Source organism: Saccopteryx leptura, chromosome 4, assembly GCF_036850995.1.
Source record: "Saccopteryx leptura isolate mSacLep1 chromosome 4, mSacLep1_pri_phased_curated, whole genome shotgun sequence".
NCBI classification, from domain to species: Eukaryota; Metazoa; Chordata; class Mammalia; order Chiroptera; family Emballonuridae; genus Saccopteryx; species Saccopteryx leptura.
Window position 1 is genome coordinate 153,953,953 of NC_089506.1, and position 23,901 is coordinate 153,977,853.

Genomic DNA, 23,901 nt, shown 5'->3' on the forward strand with positions numbered 1-23,901 from the left:
TTCTCACGGAGGCACAGACTCAGGCACGGTTGGTTGAATCATCAGCTATTGGTGATGGGACTCAACCTCCAGCAGAAGTCAGGGATGGGTACTGCAAGTTCCAGCCCTCCAATCACCTGCTTGATTCCTGGCAACAAGGCCCCATCCTCAGACTGCTGAAGCTTTCCAAAGGTCAACTCATCAACAAAACAAGAGGCACCTTTATCACTCCCTTTGCTTCAGCGACTTGAAGGGTGTTGGGAGCTGCATGCCAGAATCAGGAGGAAGCCCCAACATGTACTCCTTATCAACCACACTATCACAGTACGGAAGAGACATCATAAAGAGACTCATCCATAAAGGATTCACAGAAAGGGAAAATCAATGAGTGGGTGTGCTTGTGGCTAGTTTCACTGCTGCGTTTAGACTGCTCCCTATAGTCAAGTCGCAGGCATCACCTCCAAATCCCAGGTAAGTAAGTAGCTGATAGCACAAGGATAAGAAGCCTCAGCCCTATAGAACAAAAGGCAATTAGCAGAGAAACCCTCAGGACTCAGGCCTCGGTGAAAAGCAGTGAAAATAAATGAAGTATCTCAAAGTAACGTGTACTGTAGCTCCTTGCCAGACACGTCCTCGCGTTCAGAGCCAGAGCACACAGTTGTACAGGCTGTTCGCTCCACAATGGAGCTCCTTGGAACAAGATTTTTCTCTCCAGTATCTCAGTGGTATTCCCTGACCCAAAGGCTCTCCATACAGCCACTGAATACTCCAAACCAGGGGTCCCCAAACTATGGGCCTGCAGCTGCATGCGGCCCCTGAGGCCGTTTATCCGCCCCCGTCGCACTTCTGGAAGGGGCACCTCTTTCATTGGTGGTCAGTGAGAGGAGCACATTGACCATCTCATTAGCCAAAAGCAGGCCCATAGTTCCCACTGAAATACTGGTCAGTTTGTTGATTTAAATTTACTTGTTCTTTATTTTAAATATTGTATTTGTTCCCGTTTTGTTTTTTTACTTTAAAATAAGATATGTGCAGTGTGCATAGGATTTGTTCATAGTTTTTTTTATAGTCCGGCCCTCCAACGGTCTGAGGGGCAGTGAACTGGCCCCCTGTGTAAAAAGTTTGGGGACCCCCTGCTCCAAGCAGACCGCTCTATCTCACACCCCTTATCCAGGGCCAGAAATCCCCTGCTCAGAAAGGAGGTGGCATTCGTTTCCAAACTGCAGAAAATTACAGCCAGAAACAACCTTAGAAACCACTGCAGGATCGTGTCCACTTATACATTGTAAAGAAGCATAAACAAGTTCCAAAGAGAGGGTGCAAGGCCAAGGTTAGACGCTTCTGCACATGTCATTGTTATTAGACCCTCACTATAAATACGAGCATCTGTGACAGCAGGGTCACCAGCCCTGGTCTGCCTGTGACTGAGGGGGTTCCCAGAAGGTGGACTTGCAGTTTTAAAACCAGGACAGTCCCATGCAGACCAGGACAAGTTGGCCACCCTATGCGACAATCACAGGTTCACCTTGACTCCGCTCTTGGTCATCTTGCTGATAGACTTAAAATCTGAAATAATGAAGGCCACCAGGTAGGTGCTCATCTTGACAGTGACATCAAATTGGTCTTCTATGAGTCCTTCAGCAATGGCCACAGATTTAACCTAAAATCAGAATAACTTATATCATCAAATAATCCACATTGAAAACACTTTATAAAGAGAAATTTCCTACCATATTATTGAAAGTATATGGCATGACATTTGCATAATTGTTTTAAAATTTCTCTAATAGCTGGTTGTAATACAGATATAAAGGCCAAACCATTCTATTCAATTTCTTTTTAATTGAGATATAATTCATATACCATAAAATTCACAATTTTAAAGTATAAAATTCAGTGGGTTTTTAAAATTATATTCACAGAGTTGTGCAATTATCATCACTATATTTCTTATACGTAATCGAGACGACCACAAGCTGACTCCTATTTGGTACATGAAGACAGTAACATGGAGGGACAAAGCAAAACCGAGATTGCTGTTTTGCCAAGACATGATCCACTTGTCCTTAAACACAGGTAGGAGAATTACCTGGAAATGCGATGTCTCATTTATTTTCTATACTGGGCAAGAATTTTTAAAACATGCAATACCTGACTATTTAGTCAGGAGCACTGACCTCTTTTCCCTTAGATTGTCAAATAAGAAGTGACAACAGCCAACACAACAATAGCCATCTAGTGTGATTGAATCAAAATTATACCTATATTTTTTGTCACATTTGCAAAAAATATATTTTTTGGTATGTTGCAGAATTTTAGCAATTAGTTCATGTGCCATGAGATGAAAGGGGTTGAAAATCACTGCATTAGAATTTCCTATGCTCAACAAGTAGGTCCGGGATATCCCTGGATTTAGACTCCAGCATCTTCACAAAGCCTCAGGGACTCCAGGCCTTCTGTTGGGTAAACACGATTTAAGTTTGCTCACTTGTATTTTGCATTGTGTGGGGGCAGCTGCCCTGGGTGTACATAGTCTATGGAAGGCTGCCAGTGCTTGACCTCAGGCTGCAGATGGCAAATTGCGGATTGCCTGCCACCCCTGCCCTAGGGGGCCAGCGACTCTTTACTATTGTGTGCTAGAGAAGGGTTTTTTCCCCCAGCAAGTTTTTTCAGGAGTGGAGAGAGAGAGAGAGAAAGAGAGAGAGGAGAGAGAGAGGAGAGAGAGGAGAGGGAGGGAGGGAGGGAGGGAGGGAGGGAGGGAGGGAGAGAGGGAGGGAGGGAGGGAGGGAGGGAGGGAGAGAGGATGGGAGAGGAAAGAGAAGGAGTGCAATGAGATTTCGGCCAGGCCTGTTTGGCAAAGCCCTGCTGAGGCTAGTGGAGGCTTATGAGTCTGGAAGAGTCCAGAGAATATGCTGGGGCTTTGGAAGCCCTGTGTGAGAGGGCCGCGGTCTTCCCTGCCTGTTTGCTCGTCCACCGTTAGGAGACTTTAATAAACGGAATGGCCCACCATTTTCTGGCTCCACAGTTCCTTTACCGACGGCCCCAATCCAACGGGAACCCACATGACCATAGCGGCGACCTTACACCTTCCTACTGTAAGCCTACGGATTTCTCCACCAACCTTGCTAAATCAGTCTCTCCCTGTTTCTTTATTCTCCTGAAGCTACGATTCTCTATTTAGTGAACGCATTCCCATCCTGGGAGTAATACTATAATAATAATGGAAAGAGAACTGTAATTTGAAAAAGCATATTCTCTACCTCAAATTTATATAAGTAAAAGGACAATGTTTTCCTGTTTTCATATATGAATGTGAGGAGCAGGAAGACAATTCTTGGCAGGAGGGATTTTCAGAAGAACGCTTTTCACAGAGGACAGTCCTCTAGACGGGGCTGCCAGAAACTTGTTTGGGGAAGAGATCCTTAAGGTATTTAGGGGGGTATATAGTTTTAAAGGTTGAGAAATATTGTACTAGAGATTGGTCTGTGGCACTCTGGGTCTCTTCATGGGAAGATATTGCACAGGGATGAGGCGGACACACTTCAAGATGTGGAGCAAAGCTTTGTCACCCTGAGTCTGATCCTCAATGAGCCTCCGGACAAAGGAAGGGTGCTCCAGAGCTGGTGTGTATCTGCTACGGAATGAGAGCATCACCTGTGTTCTAAGCTACCAGAACCATAGGCTGGTGGCACTTACGGAGTAGTTTTAGCCATTTGGCATAGTCATCTTCACAGCCACTATATAGCCAGTATCTGCAGCCACCATCAAAGCCGCCTGGCCAATGCAGGTTCAGGTTTGATTTGGACCAATGGTATTGAAGCAACAGAGCCGAAAACTGGTGGTCCATTTTTCCTTAATCCTAGCTCGCACTCAGCAAGCGAGTAAAAACAAACACACTGGGCTCCAAAACCCACTCATTCAGCGCTCACAAAGCTACTGACTCATCCGAGTTTCCTAGACTCAAAGGCTTCCACCTCACCAGTCTTATTCACCTCTGTTCCCCATTTCCTTTTCCTCCACAAACTGGCTTCTCCTTCCCCCATTCCACCATTTAGACTGCTTCCTCCACGTGGCTTCCCTGCCCTGCTCCAGCCTGTGCTGCTCCTCCCTACAAGAACTGGTCTCCTAGCTCCTCCTTTTAAGACCTTTTGGCATGAAAGCCCTCCCCCAATACATATTAGCATAACCACGCCTCTTCCCAAGCATGAAGACAATATCACCACCTAGGCAATGGCAATACACGTGGGCAGCTCCATCTTTAACAAAGTGAGCAAAATATATCTTTTCTGGGCAACGGCCTCTTTGGAAAGTCAGATGAAACACTGTTGGCATCAGCTCTGAAATTGAAGGCTAATGGTTTCTTTAAAGGAGATCGAACCACCTATCATTACTACCTTCAGTATTGCAATACTCTAGAAAGATTACTTTTTCCTTTTTTGTCTACCCAGTTTTGTGCACATTGTTACAAAGTATTTAGTTAATATTAGTATATATGAACTATATCAAGCTAAAAAGCTTCTGCACAGCAAAAGACAATATGAAAAAAATAAAAAGACAACCCACACAATGGGAAAACATTCACCAATCTGTCTGATATGTGGTTAATAACAAAAATTTATAAAGAACTAAACTAAAACTCAACACCAGGAAGCTAAACAATCCAATTAAAAAATGGGAGAAACGCCTGACTGGGCAGTGGCGTAGTGGATGGAGCGTCAGACTGGGATGCGGAGGGACCCAGGTTCGAGACCCCGAGGTCACCAGCTTGAGCATGGGCTCATCTGGCTTGAGCAAAAAGAGCTCACCAGCTTGGACTTAGGGTCGCTGGCTTGAGCGGGGGGGGGGGGGGGGGGGGGGGGTTTGCTCGGTCTGCTGAAGGTCCACGGTCCACGGTCAAGGCACATATGAGAAAGCAATCAATGAACTAGGGTGTCGCAGTGAGAAACTGATGATTTATGCTTCTCATCTCTCTCCGTTCCTGTCTGTCTGTCCCTATCTATCTCTCTATCTGACTCTCTCTCTCTGTCCCTGTAAAAAAAAAAAAATGGGAGAAAGAACTGAACAGACACTTCTCCAAAGAGGACATACAGATGGCCAATAGGCATATAAAAAAATGTTCAACATCACTAATCATTAGAGAAATGCAAATTAAAACCACAATGAGATACCACCTAACAACATACAATAAGTGCTGGTGAGGGTATGGAGAAAAGGGAACCCTCCTGCACTGCTGGTGGGAATTCAGACTGGTGTAGCCACTGTGCAGAACTGTATGGGGTTTCCTCAAAAAATTAAAAATGGAACTACCTTTTGACCCAGCTAACTTTTAGGAATCTATCCTAAGAACACCAAATCACTGATTCAAAAGAAGAAACGCACCCCCATGTTTATCGCAACATAGTTTACAATAGCTAAGATCTGGAAACTGCCCAAGTGTCTGCCAGAGGATGAGTGGATTAAAAAGCTGTGGTACATATACACAATGGAATACTATGCAGCTGTGAATAAGGACACCTTACCTTTTGCAACAGCATGGATGGACCTGGAGACTATTATGCTAAGTGAAATAAGCCAGGCAGAGAAAGACAAATATCATATGATCTCACTTATATATGGAATCTAATGAACAAAGTGAACTGAGGAACGAAATAGAGGCAGAGGAGGGATCATAGGGACCAGAGGAATAGTGTTCAGAGGAAAGAGGGATGAGGGGATGGGATCAGAAAAGGTAAAGGGATTCGTAAAACTACATATACATAACACAGAGATGTAGGTAGCAGGACAGCAAATCCTAGAAAGAAGGGGGGAGAATGTTGATGGGAGGGGGGCAGAGGGGGTATAAAGGGGGTGGGGGTGAGGGAGTTATATTCGGTGGGACACTTGAATCCATGTAAACACAATAAATTAAAATTAATAATAAAAAAGACAAAAATGTTAGAAAAAATATTAGTACATAGTATATAGAAATTATGAAAAAGAAGTATATACTAGAAATATGGCCTTATTCAACAAAGCATTCTCCCTAAAATCCTTTTAAAAGATCATGTGAAAAAATGAACATGTGTGTGAAGGGCGTGGCCCTGTCAGTGCTGATTTCCTCCTCCCAGCACTGATGACCTCACATGTCATTATTATTGAAATCCTGCATGTTTTAAGGAATAATTTTTTCTATGACTAAAAATAAATTGTTGCTTGAAACAAAAGCATAGATTGGAAAGAAAAAAAAAAGTTAGCTGTCTGGCAATAAAACAAACAAAACAGGTGACCCGAATTACAGCTACCACTGGGGTGAAGCCAGTCCCAGTGACGCCCTGGCTGTGAAGCCTGACCTGAACAGGCGACCCGAACAACAGCTATCATGGGGTGAAGCCAGTCCCAGTGACGCCCTGACTGTGGAGCCTGACCTGAACAGGCGACCCGAACAACAGCTACCATTGGGGTGAAGCCAGTCCCAGTGACGCCCTGGCTGTGAAGCCTGACCTGAACAGGCGACCCGAACAACAGCTACCATTGGGGTGAAGCCAGTCCCAGTGACGCCCTGGCTGTGAAGCCTGACCTGAACAGGTGACCCGAACAACAGCTACCATTGGGGTGAAGCCTGTCCCAGTGACGCCCTGGCTGTGAAGCCTGACCTGAACAGGTGACCCGAGTAACAGCTACCATTGGGGTGAAGCCAGTCCCAGTGACGCCCTGGCTGTGAAGCCTGACCTGAACAGGTGACCCGAGTAACAGCTACCATTGGGGTGAAGCCAGTCCCAGTGACGCCCTGGCTGTGAAGCCTGACCTGAACAGGCGACCCAAACAACAGCTACCATTGGGGTGAAGCCAGTCCCAGTGACGCCCTGGCTGTGAAGCCTGACCTGAACAGGCGACCCGAACAACAGCTACCATTGGGGTGAAGCCAGTCCCAGTGACGCCCTGGCTGTGAAGCCTGACCTGAACAGGTGACCCGAACAACAGCTACCATTGGGGTGAAGCCAGTCCCAGTGACGCCCTGGCTGTGAAGCCTGACCTGAACAGGCGACCCGAGTAACAGCTACCACTGGGGTGAAGCCAGTCCCAGTGACGCCCTGGCTGTGAAGCCTGACCTGAACAGGTGACCCGAGTAACAGCTACCATTGGGGTGAAGCCAGTCCCAGTGACGCCCTGGCTGTGAAGCCTGACCTGAACAGGCGACCCGAACAACAGCTACCATTGGGGTGAAGCCAGTCCCAGTGACGCCCTGGCTGTGAAGCCTGACCTGAACAGGTGACCCGAGTAACAGCTACCATTGGGGTGAAGCCAGTACCAGTGACGCCCTGGCTGTGAAGCAGGAGTTTTCCCATAAGCAGAGGTGGTGGAGTGCAGACTCACCAATGGCATGTTGGAGAGAGCGAGGTGCCGTGGCTCCCTTCTGACCTTGATTGAAAACGTCGCTTTGTAGGCAGGTTCATCAAAACAGGGAAAGGCCATTCTGGCTGCAGTGGGTTCAAATTGTGTAGATGCAAGTATCCTAAAAATACAACAAGCAAAATAAAAACACAGCACGAAGGACCAGGGACTCTAAAGTGTGTGTGTGTGTGTGTGTGTGTGTGTGTGTGTGTGTGTGTGTGTGTATGTGTGTGTGTGTTTAATTTTTAATGTTACTATAAGATTGATGAATTTCACCACTGAAAAAAATCTTTCATATGACAAAAGCTATCATAAACTAAGTGAAAATACAAGTAAAAAACTGAGAAAACTGACTGAAAGGTATTTGACAAGAGTTTAATAGCCTGAACAGATATGAGCTCTTAAAATAAGTAAGAATATACCCAGCAACCTAGTGGAACAGCAGACACAGGTCATAAATAGGCAATTCACAAAAGAAGATCCTGCAAATAGTAAATATATCGAAAGCTGCTCATCTTCCTCAATTACCAATGTAATTTAAATTAAAAGGAGATAGCTGTTGGCTTTTTGGCTCAAAAACGATTGCTGATACACAGGGTTAGTTAGAGGTGAGCAATATGGCAAGAGAATCAAATGTATGTAGACCCTGTGACTTAGCATTATTTTTTAAGTGAGAGGCAGGGAGGCAGACAAACAGACAGACTCCTGCATGCGCCCCAACCAGGATCCACCAGGGAGGCCCCTATGGGCATAGGGAGGTCTTCCTATTTGGGGTCACTGCTCCATTGCTCAGGCAACCGAGCTGTTTTAGTGCCTGAGGCGAAGCCACAGACCCATCCTCAGCTCCCAGGGCCAACCTGCTGGAACCATTCAGTCATGGCTGTGGGAGGAAAAGAGAGAGTGAAAGAGAGATGGGAAGAGGGAGGGGTGGAGAAGCACATGGTTGCTTCTCCTGTGTGCCCTGACCAGGAATCGAACCCAGGACTTCCACATGCTGATGCTCTACCACTGAGCCAACCGGCGTGGGCCATTAGCCATTTTAATTCTAGGTATTTATTCCAAAGAAATAATTTACATATGTTCACCCAAGTGTTGCTGATGCTGTGAAGTTGGAAACAACCCAATCTCCATCAATGAGGGATTAGTAAATAAATCAGTGCACAAACATACATTTTAATAGTCATTAAAATGATGTATAGTTACAGCTATCCATATAAAACATCTCAACACATTTTAAAAACTCTTCTAAAGCAGAAAATATAATGTAGCTCCACTTACATAAAATATGAATATATATATAAAGTCAGAAAAGTAAGTCAGTATAATCTACTGAAACATAAAACTTAATTTTAAAATTCAGCATAAAATCTTCCAAAATAAATTTTCTCCTAAAAAAAAGAACCAAAGCAAGACAGGTAAAGATCCTCTTAAAGTTTTAACTGAGAGAAAAGTATTCCCTCTAATAGACTGTAACGGGTTGAATTGTGTCCTCTAAAAAAGAGATACAGATCCCTAGTATCTGTTAATGTGACTTTATTTGAAAATAGGGCCTTTGCAGATGTAATCCAGTTAATACGAAACCATCAGGTCAGGCCCTAACCCAACGGGTCCTTAGAAGAGGGAAGTTTGGAGAACGGCCATGTGACACGAGGACAAAGCTGGGGTTGCCGCTGCTCCAGTCCAAGGAGTGCTGAGAACCACGGCCGCGAGCAAGGAAGGGAGAAGAACCCTCCTTAGGACAGAGACTTGGCGCACAGGCCCACTGACTCCTCGATTTTGGACTTTCAGCCTTCAGAAAGTAAACTACTGTTGTTTTAAGTCACACAGTTTTTGGTACTTTGTTACAGCTACCCTGAAAAGCTAATGCATAGACCAAGAGAATTAAAGATGTTTATTATATCCCTGAAATCTAATTAAATAAACAAACAGGTATTTACTCTGATAGAGCTGAAACCAAAAAGTTGTTTGAAACAGAATAAAAAACGAAATCCAAAAAACAAATAAAACAAACTATTGCCAGTTTTAACTCTACCAAGAAGATGTAAAAGCCAAACCAAAGAGAGAATTCAACATTCAAGGGAATTTTAAAAGACAATCAATTTGAAATAATAAATGTAGTGTGGGCAGCACTTGAAGCTTAAGAAAAAATAGAAAAAAAATACCTCACTTCCCCTTCTTTGGTTCTGTAGCTACTTTTATAAAATCCGTGGAAGTTCTCAGAAAGATTGCTGGCATACTCAATGACCACCGTGTACAGGAGCCCAACCACCAGAGGCTCGGAAGCCAGAAGTGCGATCTGCTCATGAGCTGAGTGTTCCAGGATTCTCATCGGCTTTTCCGACAGCCTCTCCCCAGTTCCCTTCTTGAGGGTGGCCTTGGATACTTGCAAGTGCTGACTATGCAGGATGATGGCACTGGTGGGCAGGCGGGGTGTGATGTCTATTGCCGTGGTCCCCTCAAAAGTCAGAGTGGTGAGATTTGCATGGATCATGAGATCATAATGAATTGGGATGATGTGCTCAGGAAGTCTCATTTTAGTCCAAGGAAACGGTGTCCCTGTCCCGTCATTAGCTTTAGGAGATGTGGTTTCACTGCCCTGACACCAGGAAAGAGTTGACACAATTAAGAGAATCAACAGTGAGGAAGGTCGAAATGACATGGTTCCAAATGGCCATGTGCTGAACAGCAATATCATCCTTTTCGCTCAAATTACCCTTTAAAAAAGAAAAAGAAAAAGAAAAAAAGTCATTAAAATATTATCAAGACAGCATGACTTTGAAATGTATCCACCCAGAATTGGCAAATGTAGATATAAACTTTCAAAAGTACTAGATCTTTTCCTAAAAATAAAATTACCTTACTGCTGTTATTGATTCATAGAAGGAAAAAGATTATGGTTTAGCAACAATCATTAACGCCTTCTTAAAACCATCACCTGGTTTCAAAGTTTAAATTAATTTTATCACTAGGGTTCTTGGCTGAAAGCAACAGAACAAGCTCTGGCTGAGGCGCTTGAATAGCTCACTACACAGGCTGCAGCGTTACCCGGACATTTGGAAACCAGGCTCACTGAAGGGCAAAGAGGGATGACAAGAACCACATCAGAGAAGCACCTGACCAGATGACCACTCCCCACTCACACTGGGCCTCGGAGGAAGCTGCCCTCTGCCCTGGACACAGCTGCAGCCACCACTACATGAGTTCCCCACCGCCCTGCGCTGTGCACTACTTGTTTCAGCGTCAAAGACGATGGTCAGAGCTGAGGTGAGGTGTCCACACTACCAGGCAAGGAGGCGGAGAAAGCAAGAATCACGACTTTGCAGCTTCTGCAGTGGGAAATAAGTTTTACTTCCCACAAAGCTTACAAAATAGAGAGTTCAGAAAACATAGGAAGCACAGGAAGTAGATGTAGATACTGAGTAGCAAGGAGGAGAAAGGCAAGTATCCATAACAGTAACTTTTAATAACATTGGTATCTTTATCAAATTGTCTGCCAAAAGTTAACTTTGTATTTACTTAGCCAGAAATTTCTTCAAGAGTTTATGGTGAGTTTCACCATAGTGTGTGGCAAACACAACAGTCAGGTGGATTCTTACAATCAACCCAACAAATATATGTTGAATGCCAGCTACATAGGTCATGTGCTGAGCACTGTGTGGAACATAATACACAAGACACAAACCCCATAATCAAGGATCTCTGCCCTGTAAGGGCAGAGAACAACGAAGGACAGCAGGAAGTGTGGAGTGCTACAAGCATAATAAAAGAGGGTGCTGGGAAGAATGGAGTTGTTTCTAATGGAAGAGTGTTGGGCAAATGAGTTTGTAAGATTTGTGTTTTTTGAGTTTGCTCACTTTTATTGTTAAAAATGGGGCTGGGCAGCGCTAGGTATGTGATCTGTGACATTGCAAATTACCTTCCTGCTTGGGAAGGGCCATTGTTATGCTAGTGAGCGCTGGAGAAGAAGCAGAGTTTGTACTGAGAGAAGGGAGAAGGTGTGCAGATGGGGGACCAGAGGTGAGGGGCTTTTGTGAGCTCTGCTAGACTGGTGAGGCCTTTGGTTCTAGGAGGAACTGGAGAAGATTCTCCTGGTTGTGGGACCAGATAATGGATCAGTAGCTTTGTGAGCTCTGAATGAAGAGGGAAGTGTTTTTCCCTCTGTGTGTTGCTCCTCAGCTGGTAAGAATCTTGAATAAAGGAATGGCCCACCATTTTTTGGCTCCACTGTTTCTTTACCATCTGTCCAAATCTTATAGGAACCTGCATGTGCATGGCCGCAATGGCAGTGACTTCTGGGCCTACAAAGAGTGACCCAGCTGCAGTGAGTCTGGAATGTCTCCATGCAAAACCAGCTTTGCAGTGTGGTCTGAAAGGTTAGGTCAGATCTGGAAATGCAGGGAGGGTATTAAAAGCATTCACTGCCTGTGGGGCAAGCCAAGGCAGGAGCTAAAGCAGAAAGGGAGAAAGTAGAGGGATGTTTTTAGGACAACTGATGTGGACCAAGGGAGCCCCGGGAGATTTGATCTGATTTTTCCCAAGCAAGGAAGACAGTGACTCCAAGATTATGCTCTGAGCATCCTGGGAGTCATGTTACAGACCGTATTTTGTACTTTATTTTAAAAGCCATAAAACACAAAAGGAATGTGAATCTTAAGGGAGTTGGCAATCCATGTCCTGAGAACCCACTATACTTTTCTCTTTAGACAAAGACATCTCTCTGATGGGTGCTTCCAGGGAGGGGTCCCTGCCAGGTGAGCCCAGGTAATTGGCTCTAATTCATTCAAACCCCTCTGTCTCTAAAACATTTGGATCAGATGAGAAATGCAGTAATGATGCAATGTGAATCCCCCGAAATGGTCATAGCGCACAGGATTCTCCCTACATGTCAGGGTCTTCAGCTCTGGCTGTGTATTAGCATCACCTTGGAAACTTCTAAATTAACTGTTGACTGTGTACCTATCTAAAACAATTGAACTAGAATCTAGGCTGATGAGGTCAAGGCAGCAGAATTTTTAACTTCCCGGAAATTCTACTAAAGAGCCAGGTAGAAAAGCTCCTACATAATCCTTGCCAAACTCTGGTCCTATCCCTTGAACTGTACATGAGGGGTTCTAGTTCAAGGTAATCACTCATGTGCTCTCTCCCACCCCTCACCTCCATCCTGTTCCTTTCCCAAACACACAGCTAAAGGCACCTACCTCCCCTTCTCCATGAGCAGATCTTCAGGATAAACAGAAAAGATACCAACACAATAGATAGTCAACCATGAAAACACCATAATCCCAGTTCAAAAGGCACTACCCAAATAAGACAAAAGATATGTAAAGAGAAAGAACAGGTGTCTTTCTTTTCTTTCTTTCTTTCTTTTTCTTTCTTTCTTTCTTTCTTTATTTCTTTCTTTCTTTCTTTCTTTTCTTCTTTCTTTCCCTCTCTTTCTCTCTCTCTCTCTCTCTCTCTCTCCCTCCCTCCCTTCTTTCTCTCTCTCTCTTTTTCTTTCTCTCTCTCTCTCTCCCTCCCTTTCTTTCTCTCTCTCTCTCTTTTTCTCTCTCTCTCTTTTTCTCTCTCTCTCTCTCTTTCTTTCAGTCTAAGAACCAACTAAAGGATGCTTCCAGCCACAGAGGACTGGAGAAATTTGGAAAACAATAAAAATTAAATACCCAATTGTGAAGAGTCCTTGCCCCTACATCCTTGGCAGAATCCCTGGGAGGGAGGGAAATAATGAATTTCCCTTAAAGTCTGGGTCCCAGAAGTAAAGGGAATTTCTGATGGCAATAAATTAGGGAGTGTGGCCAGTGACCGAAGATGGTAGAGAGTGCAGTGAATGCAGCAAGTTCAGGCCTGTGAGGACTCCGGAAATCCCCAAGTGTTCTCCAGCTAAGAGGAAATCTGAAAGTTCCAGCTGGTGCTGAGTTACAGCAAAGCCCACGGACTGCTAAAAAGGTTGGCAGTGGGAATGCACATCAAAGGATTTGCAGGGTTGAGTCCATGAGAGGTGGGGGCCAAAGAGAGGCTGCATCCCAAAACGGATGCAGTGCCAGGAAACCAAAATGAAATAGGTAATACAGACAGCTTTAAACATCAGAATACACACCTACATATACAGGGTGGGCCAAAAGTAGGTTCACAGTGAGTATGTGAAACAGAGTGTACTCTTATATTATTATGTATTCATTATTGTATTATTTTCCATACAAACAACTATAAACCTACCTTGCCTACCCCCGTACATATATAATTATAGCTATATTAATAATATATGTATTAGGCTTACAGTCAGAAAATAAAACCTGGCTTTGAGGTCCTGCTCTGCCACTTCCTATGTGACCTTGGGCAGGTGATTTAATCCATTTCATTTTCTTCATGTGTAATATGAAATTAACAGCTCTCTTACAGGTAGTTGTGAAGATTAAATGAGTTAAAATATTTTCAATCATACATTCCAAAAATATTTATTGAGGAGCTATTATGTGTCAGGGGTTTTGCTACAGTGTAAGATAGCACGTGTCCCTGACCTTAAAGAGCTTACAGTGTGGGGGGGGGGGGGGGGGTAACAAGTTGACACACAAATATATATAGTTTCCAACAGTGATTACATATGAAGGAAGAAGCACACACACACATACTGAAAGAGAACAGAGCAGCCCAATTTACACTGGGTCTCTTTGATATTTTTAGCTGAGATTTAATGGACCAATCATGTTGGCTAAACAAAGGAGAGGGAGGTTCCCAAACAGAGGGAACAGAATCATATCTGCAGGCTTGGAAGAAGTAGAGTGCTGCTTACAAAGGCCGGTGTACAGCAGGGGAGATGCAAGTTGGAGAGGTGGGCAGAAGCCAGACCACTACACAGTCTTGTAGGCTGAAGAATTTTAAATCCTAAATGCAATGAGAAGCCACTGGGTTTTGAGCTAGAAGGTCTTAGGATCCAATTCACACTTTAAGAAAATCAACCTGATTGCTGTGTGAAGCAGGGAGGACTAGAAAGGAGCAAGAGTGAGTGCCAAGAAACCAGTTAGAAAGCAGTCTAGACAAGGTAAGCTAGTGGGTTATACTGGGGTGGTGTCCACTAGGAGAGAGAGGAAGGGGCTGGGGGAGGGGAGAAACACAGAGACACTGGGAAATGGATAGATTCAACATTCTGAGTCCAGGATAAGGGAAAGTACGCATTAGGATTGCTGCCAGGTTTCTAGAATGAGCATCTGAGTAGCCACAGCTGCCCTTTGTTGAGATAGAGAGGTGGAATAGATTTAAACGTGAGGAAAGCAATCAAGGTTCATTTTTAAGTTGGTTTAATGTGTGATGTCTATGAGATAGGAAATATCAAGAAGGCAGTTGTGTATACAACTTTGGGGCACAGAGAGAAGGGTGTAAGGGTCTTTGTGCTGGACTGTACCTCTTAAAGTTTTTTTTTCCCCTTTGGCATCTGATTTTACTACAGAATCTTTCACAGCCAGTGTTGTCGATGGAAACGCAGCAGTAAGAGTGCCTAACCTGACTTGCAGTCAAGAAAAGTTCAAGCTACTTCAGGACCTTTGTTCAGGCTTCCGTTAGTGATTCTGCCTTTTCCCACTCACACGGCAAGTCAGAGGTGACTGGTTCTGGGTTCCTCGCCCTGTCCTTTAATGCTAAGTCAATCTTCAAGAGGTAACAGATTTTCTTCCCAAGTGTTCCAAACAAGAAGTTAACTAGCGTGCGGGTAAACAATAAAAATGTAGAATTTGACTTTTTTTTAAAACATATTAGAATTTTTTTCTAACTTTCAGGCCCACTTGAAAATATGCCAGGTGTTAGTACAACTCCAACTCCTTATAAAATAGCTCTGGCCAATTTTTTTAAAAGTATTTTTTTTTTATTGTTGACCACATGCTGAGTTGAGTTAAAAGCAAAAATATCTGACAGAAAACAGCTTTTCTTTCAGAACCTGGCCTACACAGGGTACCCCAATGAAATCAGGAAGGAAGTGTCTGCTATCTTCCTTCCTCATGAAATTACTTTGCAGGCCCACGTGGCGAGTAAGTCACCCAGGCAGAAAACGTGAATTTACTCCAACACGAGAGCTTTAGCTGAATAGAACCCAAAGAAGCCAGTGTGAAGTGAGGACACGCAACTGCTGGCAAGAGGACAGGAGAAGGACGGGGCTTGACCCTTGAGACAGTTCCGCACGCTGATCCCGTCCGGCCACCCTGCAGTAAACCCAAAGCCACGTTCGCTCCCCGGCAACTAACCGCAAAGTGCCCTCGTCGCCCTCACCCCGCCACCCACCCGCCCCTCCATGTGGCCCTAGGCGCAGCCTGGCGGGCGCGCGGCTGGCAGGAGCCCAACTGCGGGGCGGAGCGCGCCGGGAGGCCCCGGCCTGCCGCGAAGTGGCCGCGACCCGGGAGCGCGCGGAGGACGCGCGCCGGCCCTGCGCCTCCCGCCTTCTCCAGGTGGACAGGGGCCCAACGGGGCTGGGCCGGCCGCCGCCCCGCCGCCCTCCCCGCCGCCCGGGGCCCAGGCTCCATGACTACCCGCGCCCCGCGTCTCAGGCCGCGGCCGTCCTCCTCCCGCTGTCGGGGCCTTCGCGGGGGCCTAGCGAGGGCGCCGGGATCGCGCCTCTCCCGCCACGCAGCCCTCTCCCCGGGGACGGGCCCGCAGTACCTGGGGCTCTGGGACCAGCTGGCTCTCCCTCGCGCCACCGCCGCCGCCCGCGTGGCCCGCCCGAGACCGAAAGTGAAAGCGGAGCCTCAGAGCGGCAGGCGGCGCCGGCCTTGCGCGCCGGAACCCTCGCAGCCGGCGCGGGGGAGCCCCGGACTGATGCGGGAGCCGGGGAAGGGAGACCCGGGTGACGCGCGAGGGAGACTGGGTACCCAGGCGGGGTTGACCAACGCGTATCAGGGAAGCAGTGGGGTTACAGCACAGGGGATGAGGGGGGAGGAGCACCCTTTCTGAGCGGGGACCATCTCTGCGTGTGTCTTTGGAGGCATTTTTCCCATTGGTAGTCTTTGTCGCAGCCGGGTTTGGGGCCGAAGGAGGGGACAAGTGCTCCTTTAGTGTAGGAGATTGTGGCCAGAGGGGCGATGACTTCTGCACACGGCCTGGACCGGCTCTACCTCCCTCCGTTGGACTCAAGGGGTGTCGATCATCTCCTCTCTGCAAATGGGCTGAGAGCTTGGCCCGCCTCAAAAGAATCGGAACCCAGGCTAACTCTGCTCCAAACTGCTAAACCTTCTGGACTTTCAGTGGAGAGGCCACCCAGTAGGAGGCGCCTCAAAAAAGGAAGGTTATGGGAGAACAGCTGTGTTAGGCTTGCTCACTGGTTTACTGGCTGCAAAGCCCTTTGTGCAATTGGTGCATGAGCCCTTGACGGCACTATCATAAGGATATACTGTAATGCTTCCCCTCAGGGGGGATAAGGTCAGATTGTGCTCAGGTGATACGGTTTGTTTCCTGATCCCTTGCCCTCCACTGGGAAAAGCAGGTTTTCCTTTGGTTTTTGGTTTTTTTCTCCCTTTCTTTTGGCTTGCCTGTCTTGGCGAGCTTCCAATAAATTGGTATGGCTCACCGTTTGCTGGCTCCACAGTTCCTTTAGCATCTACCCGAATTCAATGTGAACCTGCATGGCCACAACCACCAGCCTTACAAGGTGATACAGATGGCTGCTGAAACCTCCCCCTCTACCCAGGGGGACTTGGCCCCAAAGATTTGCTGCTCCCCTCATTAAAATGTCTCCCTTGCTGTTTAAAACCAAATAACTATTCTTATGTTCCCCTTAAAACATTAAGAATGGATGAAATGTCCCCCACAAAAAGGCCATGGGCTAACATAAATGTTTGTACTGGGCCCTGGCAGGTGGCTCAGTAGATAAGTGTCTGCTAGGAGTGGGGACAGCGTGCAAAGCTCCTGGGTTCTCACCATCTGTCCCCCCCCCCCCTTCTTCTCCCACAGCCAGCAGTTAGTTTAGGAGATTGTGGCCAGAGGGGAGATGACTTCTGCACACATTGGTTGACTGGTCAGAGCATTTAGCCTGGGCCCCGGTGCTTCTGCTTGTAAGGACCAAGAAAAGATCAAAATGTTAAATTCAGGAAAGTGTGCTGGGATTGCCAGAGTGTAGGAGCAGAGACAGGGAGGTAATGATAGGGACCCTGTAAGGCTGAGAACAAAGGAAGACAAACATTTGCATTCCATTGGTTAGAGACCCTTATCAGAAGTTTATGTTTGAAATTCGACAATGAGCTAGACCCAGCCCCTGTTGCTATGCTGTGTGCACCCCCCTTAGCGAATAGGTAATTGCCACATCTGCTTCTGTAAATGCTTGCTTACTTAGGATATTTAAGGACCTAGCTGTAAGCACCAGGCGTGATTCCCGTTTGTAGCTCCTTGTGGGTACGGTGTCTCCGGACACCTGAGAATTCGCCCCTCTGCAGGTTAAACTGGCCAATAAAGAAACATCTATACTCCTGAAAGTCTCCGACGTCTGTTCTCGTACCCGGTGCATGCTACACTGCTGATTAACAGGTGGACCCATCTGGGTGTATGGCGAAGTCTGTCTCACTATCTCTCATCTTCTCAAAAAAATAAAAAAAGTTATACTTAACCAAATGCTACAAGTTGGTGAGGGTACTGTACCACTGTGTCTCTGGGTCCTTTTTCTTACTACACTCGGCGTTCTCCCTCTTAGCCTCCTTACCTTTCACAATTGGTATTTGAAGTCACTGAAGCAATAAATCTCAAAACCTTTTTCTCTAATCTTATGCATCTTTTTGAAAAATATATTTTGTTCTGCTTATTCTCTCCAGTCAAGGGCATTTTGTAATATAAAATTAACACCCTGTCCCCAGGTCCTGCCAGGATCAAAGGATTTTTTTCACTAATGTTCAACAAGAAACAGGGCTTCCAGATCGGGTAATTTCACAGTTACAGCAGCAGCCTCAGTACATAGCTATAGCCTCCAAGGCCGCCAGGTGTCAGTGGTGATCCCAATTTGCTCAGATGAAAGCTTCTCTCTCTCTGTATTACTTTGCTTTTGTATTTACATTTTTGAATGTAATGGTTCCTCTTTAGTTTTGAATACGGTTTCTTGAGAAATCTTTCTTGAAGGTCAGGATGGAAGGAGCTAAATGCACCAAAGAGACTGAAGGCTGTTATAAATTACAGCTGAAAAGGCAAGAACAAGGCGGTGCCTTTCTATGGACGTGGGCAGAAGGGAGCCGAAGTGTTAGTCAGGAGAGCACTTCACTGCCATGGGCCTCTAGTCTCTTTTCTCACCAGCTCTCTCTGGCTCAGACTTTAGACTCAGTTATATCAGCCACGTTTCCTGTTCAGAATCCAAGTGCACTACAAAGAAAGCAATAAGACAGACAATTTTGCAGCATTCCCTTCTAATATCAAAGCTCTAGCAGGGATATGAGGGATGCAGACCTTGCAGTGAGGACTTGAAACTTGAAGGAGTCCCAGTTGTAGAACCTGTGAAACCGAAACTTAGCATCTAGCAAGCTTAGCAATGCAGTGGTCCCTCGTCTGTCCCTGGGTTAGGTTTCAGAAATAGGCAAAAATCGTGAAGTATGACCCTATATTTATTTTATTGTTATATATTTTTAAGGTTTTATAAACCCTTCTCACACTCTTATAAACCTTTCCCACAGTTATTAGCCTTTCCCATACTTATTTTGCTTATTTTTACCAAAATAATAATTAAAATAATAAATCTATAAAAATACCTGTATACCGCCAAATCCCGCAATATAATGAAAAATCCACAATACAAAATTAAATATATACAATTTAAAAATCCGCAATACAGTGAAACCACAAAAAGTGAACCGCAATATGGCGAGAGACAACCGTAGCATTAGGGGAAAGCAGACTAAGAGAAAGGGCACCTAAGTTTATTGATTACTTGCCATGTGTTAGATACTGTGTTAACTGCTAGCCATAGGCGTCTATGTATATAAGTTACTGTGTTTTTTGCTCCATAAGACACACCTGACCATAAGACACACCTAGGGTTTTAAGGAGAAAAATAAGAAAAAAAATATTCTGAACCAAATGGTGTGTTAAAATATTTAATAAAATATACCACAATAATATTTCAACAATGTAAACTCAGCAGCAGTATTAACAACCATTAGCGCTGCTATTAACAAATCAGAAGAGACTTTAATGTTCTACTTGTCCGGGAATCTGCAGCAGCTAAAAAAGAATGAACATTCGCTCCATAAGATGCACAGGCATTTCCCCTCTGCTTTTTTTGTAATGTAGCTATTCTGCTTTATAAGTAAGAAAAGTGAGAGACATTGGCAACGTGGCCAAAGGCAAAGAGAAAATAAAAAGTGAAACCTAAACATGAACCCTATTTGATTCCAAAGTGCATGCTTTTTCCACTAAAGCACATGGCTTCCTCAGCTAGTTTCTCCCTTGCTCCCCTCTCTGCCTCACTCTGTGTCACTGTGCACTCCCAGCCCGCTCTTTTCCAGCCTGAAAACTCTTCCTGGAGCCTCCAGATTTCTTCTCAGAGGGTATTAGGTTCTGCTGCTGTAACAGCAACCCTGAGATATCAGTGAGTGAAAAGCACAAAGCTTTCTTGCTCTCTCAGGGCACACAGCCCTTGTAGATAGACAGGGTACTCCGTCCTGCATGGCCACTGGAGTCTCAGGGTGACTGACTCATTATCGTATAGGCGCATCCATCTAAAACTATTGGCCTTCGAGATCACCATGGCAGGAAAGAGAAAGTCCTCAGCTCTTTCCCACCTCAGCACTGAATAACACATCACCTCCACTCACGTTTCACTGGACAGAACTCTGAAGGCTATAACTGCTAGTAATAATGTCTACCACACAGTGTAGAAGTGTCACTGGAGCTCATCTATTACCAAAGTCTCTCAGAGTCCTTAGTTCTGGATGTGAGCAAAGAGAAAGAGGGAGAGTCCCTCAGGCTTAAGCCATTTAAGCATGAACAACCTTGGGCTATTACTAATCAATTTTTTTTATACTGGATTCCAAATGTGATAAGTGGGGTTTAATTTTGCTCGGATTGATTGAATCAGTTCTGGCTTCATTAGCTTTTAGTCAATTAATGTCAGCATTTGGCTCATTTCTTCACTTTTGCGTCAAAGCTGTTGTCCTGCCCTGGCCGGTTGGCTCAGCGGTAGAGCGTCGGCCTAGCGTGCGGAGGACCCGGGTTCGATTCCCGGCCAGGGCACACAGGAGAAGCGCCCATTTGCTTCTCCACCCCTCCGCCGCGCTTTCCTCTCTGTCTCTCTCTTCCCCTCCCGCAGCCAAGGCTCCATTGGAGCAAAGATGGCCCGGGCGCTGGGGATGGCTCCTTGGCCTCTGCCCCAGGCGCTGGAGTGGCTCTGGTCGCAATATGGCGACGCCCAGGATGGGCAGAGCATCGCCCCCTGGTGGGCAGAGCGCCGCCCCATGGTGGGCGTGCCGGGTGGATCCCGGTCGGGCGCATGCGGGAGTCTGTCTGACTGTCTCTCCCTGTTTCCAGCTTCAGAAAAATGAAAAAAAAAAAAAAAAAAAAAAAAGCTGTTGTCCTTTCACTGATACTACTTACACTCCTTTTCCATGTAAAATCTTTCCGAGAATCATGATGCAGAAACACATGAAAGCACAGCTGCTCTGATTAAGTGGGACAGCCCCACCCATTCAGTCCTTGCCAGCTGCCTCCCAGCCCCCTACCCTCCCATTCACACTGTGGGCCCTGAGACACCGCCACAGGCTCCTAGGGCCCCCGAACTCAATTTCTAAATGTCAGTTTATAAAGAAATAGTAATGTCCTTCATTCTTGGTTAAGAAGATGATACTTTCCCCCCAGATGCCAAACTGTAGGACAGTCCTGTTCAATAAAACCTATGCCATTTTATTAATACTCAGAAACAGGGAAGAAGGTATAGCTGCTAAGTTAAAAGAATGACTGTTCTAAAGTGGACCACTGAGCTCATAACGACGAGTAAATTCCTCTAAAATGTTTCATTTGAATGCATTTACACAGGGGTCCCCAAATATTTTACACAGGGGGCCAGTTCACTGTCCCTCAGACCACTGGAGGGCCGGACTATAAAAAAAACTATGAACAAATCCCTATGCACACTGCACATATTTTATTTTAAAGTAAAAAAACAAAACGGGAACAAATACAATATTTAAAATAAAGAACAAGTAAATTTAAATCAACAAACTGACCAGTATTTCAATGGGAACTATGCTCCTCTCACTGACCACCAATGAAAGAGGTGCCCCTTCCGAAGTGCGGTGGGGGCCGGATAAATGGCCTCAGGGGGCCGCATGCGACCCGCGGGCCATAGTTTGGGGACCCCTGCATTTACATATGCTCCATCTCTCTGGGTCCTTGTGTAGGTGGCTTATAGCTCCACTTCTCTGGAATAAGGAAACAGGATTTGAGATAGTAAGGGACCTACGGGGCCACCACATGAAGAGAGCCTGCTCTAAGCCATTCACAGGAACACAGAGGTGACAGAGAGACAGAGACAGAATAACCCCTGAAGGCCCTCATACCCAGGTACCTTAGCAAACCCTGATCTCAGGCTTTCCAGTCAAGAGAACCAACAAACTACTTTCTTGATTCAGCCAGTTTGAATCAGGCTTTGAGAAGAGTCCTGAGTTACCATTATGAAAAGCACTAGAGGAGGGAGCAATGGATCCTAGCTTCTGTGGAAACAACCTAAGTTCTTACCAAGTGACCCAAACTGCTGTCAGACCACTAAAACAGCGAGGTCCTGAAGAACATTCTGGATGACTTGAATACTGATTACATTTCCTGGTTTCCCTCTCTTCTCAGACATCTATTCAACCAAGTCGTGCCACCTAAGGTAACCTGAGCATGTCTCCAGGTGTGCAGTCTCGCGGACCCCAGGGGACCACGCCCCTTCTCCTCTTCAGCAGGTGAGAGGGCCCACCCACAGGTGTGCAGTCTCGTGGACCCCAGGGGACCACACCCCTTCTCCTCTTCAGCAGGTGAGAGGGCCCACCCGCAGGTGTGCAGTCTCACAGCCCCCAGGGGACCACGCCTCTTCTCCTCTTCAGCAGGTGAGAGGGCCCACCCGCAGGTGTGCAGCCTTGCGGACCCCAGGGGACCACGCCCCTTCTCCTCTTCAGCAGGAGAGAGGGCCCACCCTCAGGTGTGCAGCCTCACGGGCCCCAGGGGACCACGCCCCTTCTCCTCTTCAGCAGGTGAGAGGGCCCACCCGCAGGTGTGCAGCCTCGCGGGCCCCAGGGGACCACGCCCCTTCTCCTCTTCAGCAGGTGAGAGGGCCCACCCGCAGGTGTGCAGTCTCACAGCCCCCAGGGGACCACGCCCCTTCTCCTCTTCAGCAGGTGAGAGGCCCACCACTGCCCTCTTGCAGGCACTCCATATTCCCAGTGCTTTCCCTTTGCTCATTTCAGCAAGGAGGGAAACCACCATAATGCTTTTTTTTTAATTTGCATCTTTTTCATTAGTAATAAGACTGAACACACACACTGAATATATATTGATTAGATGTTTTTACTTATGGCATTTCCTCTTTTGAAAATTATATGGTTATGCTCATTGTCCATTTATCTACTGGAAAACCATTGCTTAGTTACATAAAATTATCTATAATACACAAGAGAAATTCATAAATTCTATTAAAAATGTAAAATATCACAGTCAGTAAGGCTCTATTATTTCAAAGCAATCCCACAAATACATTTAGATGACTCATGTCAATTTCTTAAGAATCCAGACCTAAGCCTGATAGGTTATGTTGGAGTTTACCTAATATTGTCGATTGGAACAATTCATCTATTCATTGAATGCAACAAATAATGCCAGCCTCACTTCATGTTTTGCATCTCTATAAATACAAAGACGGAAAAGAAAAACAAAAATGCCAATGACATTTAAAGAAACAACAACTAATTTTTGTGTTGTATCAGTCAGGGCTCCATCACTGAGAACAGAATTCATTCAAGCCATTTAATCAGAAAAGGATTAATTGGGTAGGCTTAAAAAAATACATGCTAGAGGGAGCTTCCAGGAACAATTCCCAAAGCCATGATGTAGAACTTGGCCACCAGTGAAGCTGCTTCTCTTGCCACAACTCAGGAGCTATCTGCTAAATTGGGCACATGCTATCACAGCTGCTGGCTTCAGATGTAGTCATGGGTGCACAATCTGTCCGAACAGAATGAATACCTCAAGCCCTGCCTCTCTCTCCACTTAACTCAGTTCCAAATTCAAGTCTCCCACCAGTGCTTCTGTTCAGCAGAGCCTAACTCCCATCCCGAACGTAGGAGCAAGGGAGTCTGGAAAGAGGAGTGTTTGTTTCCCGGACTGCAGTGGAGTGAAAAGTGCTGACAGGAGGTGGGCAGATGTACTGAGGGAGCCAATCACAATGTCCACCCCAGATGTTAAACTGTATTGAAGCTGAAGAAATGAAACAGTTATGAAGAGGCCTCGAGTAATTTTGAATGTTTTCATGCACAGAAAATAACAACTGGGAGGTGGACTATAGATTTAGATTATGGGAGGCATGGGGTGCTTGGAAGTGTGAGGAATATTTAACTTTGTGACATAGGTACA

The 23,901-nt window shown here is 45.8% G+C and overlaps 1 protein-coding gene across 1 annotated transcript in view; it reads right to left on the reverse strand.

Moving 5' to 3' along the window:
- ERAP1 (endoplasmic reticulum aminopeptidase 1) overlaps positions 1-16,576 on the reverse strand; it is a 46,677-nt gene extending 30,101 nt beyond the window's left edge. The window contains exons 1-4 of the mRNA XM_066381881.1: positions 15,988-16,576; positions 9,513-10,064; positions 7,333-7,471; positions 1,505-1,639 (exon numbers count right to left, since the gene is read on the reverse strand). Coding sequence (XP_066237978.1) covers positions 1,505-1,639; positions 7,333-7,471; positions 9,513-10,045 — 807 coding nt within the window. The 5' untranslated portion in view covers positions 10,046-10,064; positions 15,988-16,576. The remainder of the gene's footprint in view (positions 1-1,504; positions 1,640-7,332; positions 7,472-9,512; positions 10,065-15,987) is intronic.
- Between the last annotated feature and the right edge of the window lie 7,325 nt (positions 16,577-23,901).